Here is a 9674-nt window from a genome sequence, read left to right as displayed (position 1 = left end):
TCTGGGATCTTAAAATGACCGTCTAATTAAGACGAGTCCAACGGTATAAAATTTTTTGAAAAAAAAAGGTTGGAAAATGCATTTTAAAGAAAAAAAATAAAACAATTTTCTCTTTTCTTTTATTTACAAATTTGCCATCTCTTTTTGGTTAATTACAAAATTGGTCATTGTCACACAATAAGATTTGTCACACCATAAGAAATGTGTCACACGTGATCTCTCTTATATATATATATATATATATATATATATATATATATATATAGTCAGGCTATAGAGAGTGAGTCCCTTACTTTTTATTCTAAGGGAAGAATAGAGTTAATCTAATTAACAAACAGTATTAGAGTTATTTAATTAACTTACTTAATTAAATTAAAATACTAATACCCCTTTCTCTCTCTTCCCCCACCGTTAATTACCGATTCACGGCTTCTCTCTCTTTTCTTCGAATTCGACTCTCTCCTCCCCACCATTAACGCCGATTCCCAACTCTCCCCTTTCTCTCTCTTCCCCACCGTTTGATCAATGATTCTCGACTGCCCTATTCTCCTCTTAATCTAATCCCTAATTGCTGCGAATTGGGGAAATCGCAAAAGAGAAAGAGAGCCGGCCAGCCACTGCGAATTGGAGACTTACCACCGCCAGCGCTGCTCCTCTGCCACCGACCGCAACATTCTCTCTTTTTCAACTGAAACTTGAATCAACTTCAGCAGAGATAACAGGTAACATCCACAATGCAAACTAAATCAGTAATTCTTATTTTTCTGTTTTCTAGCAAAAGATACAGAACTATCATATCAAATAGAGCCATTATCTTCAATCCTTTAATGAGCTGGTAAATTATTACATAGATATAAAATTGATATCAACATCATCTGACTTTGAAATTTTAGATATATATATATATATGTGTTGTACTGTTGGTTGGTTTGTTTTGTTGTTTCTTTTAAGCATAAAAGCTTAATTGAAGGAAGCCACTGCTGGTTTTTTTTTTTTGTTGGTAACATTTGCTTAAAAGCTTAATTGAATTGCTTAAAAGGGAAGAAAATCTGCTGTCCCATATTGGGTGTCCCCTTCCCTATCCCCCACTAATCTTATGACATGTGTCATATTAACCTAACCACATTTAACTCTAATTAACTCTGGTTAACTTCATTTAACCAAGTGTGATTAACTCCATCTTTCTCACTGCTATTATTTCTTCCTCCATGAACAACGGGTTCATGGAATGCACAGTGGAGCAATTTTTATCTTGAGTTTACCCCTGATGAATATCAATATATTGATGCAAGAAGTAGCAAAAGTCACCATTTTTCCAGCAACGGTTTCACATTCTCCAGGAAGCAAAAAAACTAAATTCAAATTAATTTTCCAATTGAAGTTTAATTTTGGATAAAATGGATATTAATTCAACTACAACATCATTGCCTATAGTGATGATAATGATATTAAATTGCAACTCTGGTCATGATTCCATGTTTAGTCTTAGCAAAAGCTCTAAGAACGGCTCGATCGGCTCCATAAAGTCATAGCCTGCAAAAGTTTTGTGATGGCTGCCGATGACGGGAAGTTATTGGGGATTAAACCATAGTTAATTCTTATTGGCGAAATTGGAGGGTGAAGGAAGAGGAAACAAAAAAAATCAAATTCATCTATGCTAATATTCCAGTCTATTGTGCATCCCATGAGCTTAAGAGGAAGAAATAGCAGGTCTAGAAGAGAGATCAGAATGAAATTGGTTAAATGAAGTTAACCAGAGTTAATTAGAGTTAAATGTGGTTAGGTTAATATGACACATGTCATAAGATTAGTGGGGGACAGGGAAAGGGACACCCAATATGGGACAGCAGATTTTCTTCCGCTTAAAAGCATATAAAAGCTTAATTGAATTGAAAGCATAAAAGCTTAATTAATTGAATTGCTGTTGTTTTTTATAAATCCTTAATTGAATTGCTAATTGAATTTCCTTTTGATAAAGTTTTAATTGAATTGTTGTTGTTAGTAACATTTGCTCATGTTCAAATTCTGGTCTCTTTCAATTGAATTGAATTGCTGTTTTTTTTTTATATAAAAGCTTAGTTTGAATTGTTGTTGTTTTTTATAAAAGCTTAGTTTGAATCGCTGTTGTTGCATAAAAGCTTAATTGAATTGAATTGAATGGTCTTTGGTTAATTGAATTGAATTGAATGGACTTTGTTTAATTTAGTTGAATAGTCCTAAACTTTGTGTTTAATTCTAAACTTTTGTATTTCATTTTGCTATGTAAACCTATAATTTCTTGTACAACAGTGAAACCCCACGAGTAATATTTCTAGGACTAACTTAAGAAACCTGGTCACCAAGAACCAATTTGACATCTGCATATTGAGAGCAAATAACAGTTTGATTTTTTTATCTGATTTTGAGAGCAAATGACCGTTTAATTTCTTGTCTGATTTTGAGAGCAAATAATTGTTTGGTTTTTTTGTCTGCTATTGAGTTCAAATAAGGGTCTGAATTTTTTTGTTATTTAGATCAAATAATAACCTGCTCTTTTTTTTTGGTTTATACAGATGGAAGATGACAATGATTCTACCTTTCAAATTCATGATTTGCGCAATAATATTATGAATAACGAAGAGTCGGATGGAGAACAAGATGCCGACAATGAAGGGGTAAGTGATCAATTTAAGCCTACAAAAGAAAAAGAATTTGAAACATTAGATGATGTTTATAAATTCTATAATGCTTATGCCAAAAAAGTTGGATTTAGCGTTCGAATGTCTTCGTCGAAGATAAAAAAAGAGTACGGGAGAAATTATTAGGAAAGAATATGTATGTTCAAAGGAAGGAAAATCCAAAAAGTTTAGTAATGTTGATGCCAAAAGGCGTCGGGGACAATACAAAGCTGGTTGTAGCGCTAAATTGGTTGTCGTGAGAAATAAGAAGCATTTGTTTGTAGTGAAAACATTTAATGAGAATCACAATCACCCGTTACTAACCCCATCAAAAACACCATTCCTACGGTCTCATCGACAAGTTTCTTATGTTGCAAAATCCTTGAATGAACAACTGTCAACGGTGAATATACCTACGCATCAGCAATATAATTTTCTCCAAGTACAAGCAGGGGGGTGGAAAATCTCGGGTGCACACAGAAAGATTTGTATAATCATGAAACAAAGAAGCGGTTGAAGTTAAAAGGACACGATGGAGATATATTGCATCAATATTTTGAATCAGAGGTGGCAAAAAACCCTTCATTTTATTACAAAATTGATGCGGATGATGATAAAAAAAATTACATGTTGTTTTTGGGCTGATACAACGATGAGACGGAGTTATAGATTTTATAATGATGTCATCATTTTTGACACTACATATAACACCAATCGGTATGGGATGATATTTGCGCCTATTTTAGGGGTCAACAATCACAGACAAACTATTGTTTTTGCTTGTGCTTTATTGAATGGGGAACATTCTAACAATTTTGTGTGGTTATTTAAACAATTTTTGGAAGCTATGCCTGGTGATGCGCCTAAAATGATAATTATTGATCAAGACCCAGCAATGACAATTGCCATATCGACAACCTTGCCAAATACCTTGCACATGTCATTTTTTTTATATTACTTTACGCCTATTTTTTATATTACGCATCCATATATAGTACTATAATACCTATTACATTGCTGAACTAAGTTTGTATTGTTTTCCTGTTGCATTATTCACAGGTATTTGGCATATTATGTCAAAATTTTCAGAAAAAGTTGGTGCAAAACAATATGCAACACATGAGGGAAAGTTTCATGATTGCATATGGAATTCAGAGAGTCCTGAAGAGTTTGACCTGAAGTGGACAGAACTTGTCGCGGAAGATGGATTAAACAATAATGACTGGTTGGTAAATATCTATAAAATTCGGTCCAAGTGGATTCCAGCATATGTTAATCATGTTTTCTCAGCGAACATGTCTAGTAGCCAACTGGCAGAGACCAACCACGCATTTTTCAAGAAATATATCAAAAAAAGTAACTCTTTGTTTGATTTTATGGTGAGGTTTGGTAGGGGACTCCTTAAGCAACGCCATGGGGAATTGGTTGCAGATTTCAAAGATATGAATGAGACGCCTAAGCTGAAAATGAATCATGACTTTTTGGATCATTTGGTTCAGATTTATACAAATGAAATCTATCACATATTTGAGGATGAAATGTGGGTTTGTTTGAAGTACAAGATTGAGCTTATTAGTGAAACTGAGAATCAACAGATGTTTACGGTTAAACAAAATAATGGAGTAGACAGTAAAGGACGCAAAGTTTTATATAACAAGGAACTTAATTTCGCTTCTTGTAGTTGCAGAAAATTAGAGAGATTTGGCATCCCATGTAGGCATATCTTGAGTTATTTAGTTAAATATCAAGATTTCGTCAAGTTACCAGACCAATACATCCAAAAAAGATGGACTAAGGAAGCAAAAGCAGGGGTCGTGTTTGATAATGGCGGTTTGATTATAAATGATGACAAAGAATTTATCTTGAAACGGGGCCAAGTAGTGAAAGGTTGCGTAGATTTGATTGATAAAGCCTTCATATGTGAAGAAGCAAAAAATATTTTAAAAGTTGGGCTTCAAGAAATTCGTGAGAAAATTGATTGAGTGACAAATTTTGAAGAAAAAAATATCTCTTTATGCAGTCTTGATACAAGTGAAAGCGATTTGAATCGCCTTGAACATGTTTATAATGAGCCAGATAAAGTGCGAGCAAAAGGGTGTGGAAAAAGGCTGAAAGGAGGAAAAGAAAAGGCAATGATGAAAGCAAAAAAAATATAAAAGCTAGAAAGTGCAATGCGTGCGGTCAAGTTGGTCAAGCTCATGATAAAAGAAATTGTCCATCACTTCAGTAAGAAGATTTAATATTCTTTTTCATCCTTCTATTATTTTCGTATATTAGTATTTGATATATATGTATTTCTTTTTATCTAATGTAGGTATTTATCAAGCAAGGACGAAGATGAAGTCGAGAGCGAGTAAAATAGTATTGTTTGGGGAGGATATGTTAGGATGAGGCTAACTAATTTGTTAATAGAACACCAGAAGAGGCTTATGCTACTGCTACTGAGGCCGGCTTTTGTGCTCTACATTTTATTCTTGCACATCTTGGTCTTCACCAAGATTTCATTTTGACTAACATGTGAATGTACTCTGTATTATCTTCAAAAAGATCCTTCCCTTTTGAATAATGTTTTAATTGCTTACTCAACTCATTTTATTGGTTCTATTGTTTAGGACTTATAATTAACGTCTTTGTATATAAATAGATAAAATGTCTCTGTTGTATTTTACCTTTGGTGTATTTAATATTTCGATGCATGATGAACGAAACGATAAACACAATTGAAATTGATGTATAGAACTGGTAATATGTATTTTATAACAAACAAACAAACTTTTGGAAGAAACAAAAAAGAATAAATTTATGTAATTAAATTGTATACTAAGTTACTAACAAACATGCTAACCAAATTAGTTTTTGCTGGGGTTATCAGTTGGCATTTTCTATATATATATATATATATTTGGCCAATTTCTAGTCTTGCCTTTTATGCATTCAAATGAAAGTTTAAGGTAATGTATTAATGAGAAAAGAAAAATGGGAATGGAAATGGTGAGAAGATTATGAAGGAACAAAGTTATGCCAGTCTCTTGCTGGATTCATTGTTTTACCACCAGTCTACATGTTGGATTCGAGCTGCTAATGCATTGCATTTGTTTATACCCTCGCGAAGCAATTCAGGTTCTGTTTTCGTCTCTATGCTCTTATAGCTATGATATGATTCTGTCCAAACTTGCCTTTTCATTCGTAATAATTTGGATCTCATTTAATATTTTAATTCTGTTTCTTTCAGTTATTGAAAAATCAATACAGCAAGGGAATCTTGAGAGAGACTTGAAGTATCTCTCTGTTTCAATTTTAAACATAAATTACAATTCACTATAGCACAAAGAATACATAAATGGTACGTGCAGTATATATAATACTGTATTAAGTAATATTCTGCATCTCCCTATGAGAAGGTCTCAGAGCTTCTCTCTTCATCATATAAAGTAGAAACTCATTCCATGTGTCAATTCTCGCAACACCTCCGACGACCTCCCTGCACCGCGGTGAACCCTGCCATTCTGAAATTATCTTTTCTGCCCGCCGGACAACAACATCCATGTCTGCTCCATGATTCCCCAGACCAACTGGTTTCTGTTATACCATAAAGCCCATAGAAGAGCAGTAGTTTTAGCTGCCAACTCTACAGAAACCGATATCAGCATCTCAAGCGCCCATCCTTCACCCAATTCCCTGCGCTGCTCCAGGACAGCCTAAGCCTACCTTCTGTCAACATGCTCTCGCAAATGCACATCCTGCGAACACGAAAAGATTTTTGGTCTGAATCTTTACTTCAACCTGATTGGTACAGTGGAGAAAACAAAACAATTAAGTGAAATTGTAAAATGCCTTTGAAGTTGCAGGCACATTTATGAACATAATGCTCATTGGATTGTAATTCAAACCTGCACAAATTAGAATACCAATTAAGACAAAATTAAAGCATTAGATCAATATTATCAAGAGATTAATGTAACTCACTCGCTTGGAGCCTAGGAGAAGTTGAATTCCACAGTGTGACAAGGTAAAATTCGAGCTAAAATTAAACAAATACTTGAGAGCTACCTATCTTCACTTCAACTTGATTGGTACAGTAAAGAAAACAAAACAATTAAATGAAATTATAAATGCCTTTCAAGTTGCATCATTATAATTTATAGGGATAAGGTACCAAAATAGGTCTAAGGTTTTTGGGGAAGTACCAATTTAGACTCAACGATCAAAATGGTACCAATATAGGCTTAACGTTTACACCATAATATCAATTTAGGCTTAACGTTTACAATATAGCATCAATTTAGGTCTCACGTACAAAATAACACCAATATATTGCATGAGCCATGAAATTTATGAGTAATGAAATGTTTGATGAAAAACAAATATAAGGTTTTAATGGACAAGAATACTAATTAATTGTATTATAATAAAAAAGAAAATAGAAATAAACTAAAAGATAACATATAAAACTTAATAGGAAAAGAATATAATATGATTAATTTAAATATGACGTTTAGTTTAAATTTTATATATTTTGTAAACGTTAAGCTTAAATTCGTATTATTTTGTAAACGTTAAGCCTATATTGGTGCTATTTTGTACGTGAGGCCTAAATTGATGCTATATTGTAAACGTTAAGCCTAAATTGATATTATAGTATAAACGTTAAGCCTATATTAGTGCTATTTTGAACGTTGAGCCTAAATTGGTATTTTTCCAATAACCTTAGGACTATTTTGGTACCTTATCCCTAATTTATAAGAACATTAAACATAAGATTCAGCCATTGTCCAAACATTAATCCTATGAATTTAGTCAAATAAAATAAAATTCACATTATTGAGCCACCAGTATATATCAATTAGTTTTAACTTACAGCTAATCAAGCAAAACAAAACGTAGCAGTACAAACATTAAGTAATTTCATTAGAAGGGCTTGTCGGCAAACAAGAAGGCTGTGTATTAAGTAATTTCATTAGTAAACTTTGTGGCTGTTGGAAGTAAGAAAACAAATTTTTAGCTCAACTCACCTGGTAGATATAACTACTATCTTTTGGATTTGACCTTGAGCAGCACTCAGCCGAGGCATGTTAAGCACGAGTGTTTCAGGAAATGTTTCTTGTGCCAGACCTGGTAACTTCAACAATCCAAGTCTCACCAACAAATCAATTCTTTCGCCATTGCACTCTGGTTCTGGTTTTCTACCACCTAATAGAGTAGCAGAAAATAAATCAATGTATGCAAGAAATGTGTCTCATAGTGTCGGCTATAATATTAGCAATTTACCATACCTATGGCATTTTGAACCAGATGAAGTAGAAGCAACATTTCCATTTATTTTGAGCATAAAGTTACCACCAGTTCTTAGGGTGGCAGATGGAAGAAACACCTGAGACGAATTTTCCTAGTTCATCAAAGCTGACAAACAATTGGTATGCTCTTCCCATTCTTGGTCTTTGCAGTTCTTCACTGATGAAAGCCAATGCATAGTCAAAGGTAGATGTGCACAAGCATCGGAATAGGATCCATAAGAGTTGGTGAAAGCTTTTCTTAGATAATCCAAGCCAGAAGGTCCCTTCAACAAAGGTTCCATCATTCTTATACGTGCTTTGCTGATTTCTTGTTTCAGAGCTTGACATAAAAATAAGCCTCAATTAGTCGAATCTAAAACACAGCAGTACAAACATTTCCACCATGATCTTCCTATCCACCTTGTGTTAATAATAAATCTAAAAAAGCATACAATAAACCATAAGTTTGATATGAGCTTCCGAAATTACTTGATTCGTGCTTGAAGGAGATAACCCTTGCTCTATTCCAAACCGATGTACAGTTCAAGCTCGTCCGCGAAATGAAAAACAAAAGTTTAGAATTAAACACAAAGTTTAGGACTATTCAACTAAATTAAACAAAGACCACTCAATTCAATTAAATTAATCAAAGACCATTCAATTCCATTCCATTCAATTAAGCTTTTATGCAACAACAGCAATTCAAACTAAGCTTTTATAAAAAAAAACAGCAATTCAAACTAAGCTTTTATAAAAAAATAAAACAGCAATCCAATTCAATTGAGAGAGACCATAATTTGAGCAGGAGCAAATGTTACCAACAACAACAATTCACTTAAGCTTTTATCAAAATGAAATTCAATTAGCAATTCAATTAAGGATTTATAAAAAAACAACAGCAATTCAATCAATTAAGCTTTTGTGCTTTCAATTCAACTAAGCTTTTATGCTTTTAAGCAATTCAATTAAGCTTTTAAGCAAATGTTACCTGTTATCTCTGCTGAAGTTGATTCAAGTTTCAGTTGAAAAAGAGAGAATGTTGCGGTCGGTGGCAGAGGAGCAGCGTTGGCGGTGGTAAGTCTCCAATTCGCAGAGTGGCTGGCCGACTCTCTTTCTCTTTTGCGATTTCCCCAATTCGCAGCAATTAGGGATTGGATTAAGAGGAGAATGGGGCAGTCGAGAATCAGTGATCAAACGGTGGGGAAGAGAGAGAAAGGGGAGAGCTGGGAATCGATTTTAATGGTGGGGAGGAGAGAGTCGAATTGGAAGAAAAGAGAGAGAAGCCGTGAATCGGTAATTAACGGTGGGGGAAGAGAGAGAAAGGGGTATTAGTATTTTAATTTAATTAAGCAAGTTAATTAAATAACTCTAATACTGTTTGTTAATTAGATTAACTCTATTATTCTCTTAGAATAAAAAGTAAGGGACTCCCTCTCTATAGCCTGACTATATATATATATATATATATATATATATATATATATATATATATATATATATATATATATATATGTGAGATCTAGTGTGACAAGGTGTTAGGGTGTGACAATGAGCTTATTGTATGACATAACAAAATTATGTAGTTTTGATGATAATTGAAAATAGCAATGTGACATATTTATAAATAAAAGGAAAGTGAGGATAGAAAATTGTTTTATTTCTTTTCTTTAAAATACATTTTCCCGACATTTCTAACATCGTTTTTCGAAAATTTTTATACTATTAGACTCGTTTAAATTAGACG

The 9674-nt window shown here is 33.4% G+C and overlaps 2 protein-coding genes across 4 annotated transcripts; one reads left to right on the top strand and one right to left on the bottom strand.

Annotated features, from left to right (window-relative positions):
* The first annotated feature begins 327 nt into the window (after nucleotides 1-327).
* Nucleotides 328-5231, top strand: LOC136209224 (protein FAR-RED IMPAIRED RESPONSE 1-like). The gene is made up of 4 exons (XM_066000633.1): nucleotides 328-722; nucleotides 2553-2654; nucleotides 3717-4883; nucleotides 4972-5231. Exon 3 carries the CDS (start codon nucleotides 3731-3733, stop codon nucleotides 4637-4639), a length of 909 nt encoding a protein of 302 aa, XP_065856705.1. The 5' UTR covers nucleotides 328-722; nucleotides 2553-2654; nucleotides 3717-3730; the 3' UTR covers nucleotides 4640-4883; nucleotides 4972-5231.
* A 677-nt stretch (nucleotides 5232-5908) lies between these two features.
* Nucleotides 5909-9254, bottom strand: LOC136209136 (uncharacterized). 3 transcript variants are annotated; one of them, XM_066000518.1, is made up of 5 exons: nucleotides 8420-9254; nucleotides 7931-8270; nucleotides 7670-7847; nucleotides 6492-6547; nucleotides 5909-6397 (listed from the first exon to the last, which is right to left on the bottom strand). In XM_066000518.1, the coding sequence occupies exons 2-5, from the start codon at nucleotides 7971-7973 to the stop codon at nucleotides 6372-6374; spliced, it is 303 nt and encodes a 100-aa protein (XP_065856590.1). In that variant the 5' UTR covers nucleotides 7974-8270; nucleotides 8420-9254; the 3' UTR covers nucleotides 5909-6371. The 3 variants fall into 3 exon arrangements, with proteins under 3 accessions (XP_065856590.1, XP_065856588.1, XP_065856589.1); XM_066000516.1 differs by lacking the exon at nucleotides 6492-6547; XM_066000517.1 differs by lacking the exon at nucleotides 6492-6547 and having other exon boundaries at nucleotides 7931-8258.
* Between the last annotated feature and the right edge of the window lie 420 nt (nucleotides 9255-9674).

The sequence above is a fragment of the Euphorbia lathyris genome, chromosome 10 (genome assembly GCF_963576675.1).
Source record: "Euphorbia lathyris chromosome 10, ddEupLath1.1, whole genome shotgun sequence".
NCBI lineage: Eukaryota > Viridiplantae > Streptophyta > Magnoliopsida > Malpighiales > Euphorbiaceae > Euphorbia > Euphorbia lathyris.
Note: the sequence above shows the minus strand (reverse complement) of the source record. Positions and strands in the feature narration are given on the sequence as shown.

Excerpts from the sequence above, each read along its gene's own strand:
- LOC136209224 (XM_066000633.1), top strand. The coding sequence starts at position 3,731 with ATGTCAAAATTTTCAGAAAAAGTTGGTGCAAAACAATATGCAACACAT.
- LOC136209136 (XM_066000516.1), bottom strand. The coding sequence starts at position 7,973 with ATGGAAATGTTGCTTCTACTTCATCTGGTTCAAAATGCCATAG. Across the intron at positions 7,848-7,930 it reads TCTGGTTCAAAATGCCATAG|GTGGTAGAAAACCAGAACCA; the intron begins GTATGGTAAATT and ends CTACTCTATTAG. Across the intron at positions 6,398-7,669 it reads ATAGTAGTTATATCTACCAG|GATGTGCATTTGCGAGAGCA; the intron begins GTGAGTTGAGCT and ends TCGTGTTCGCAG.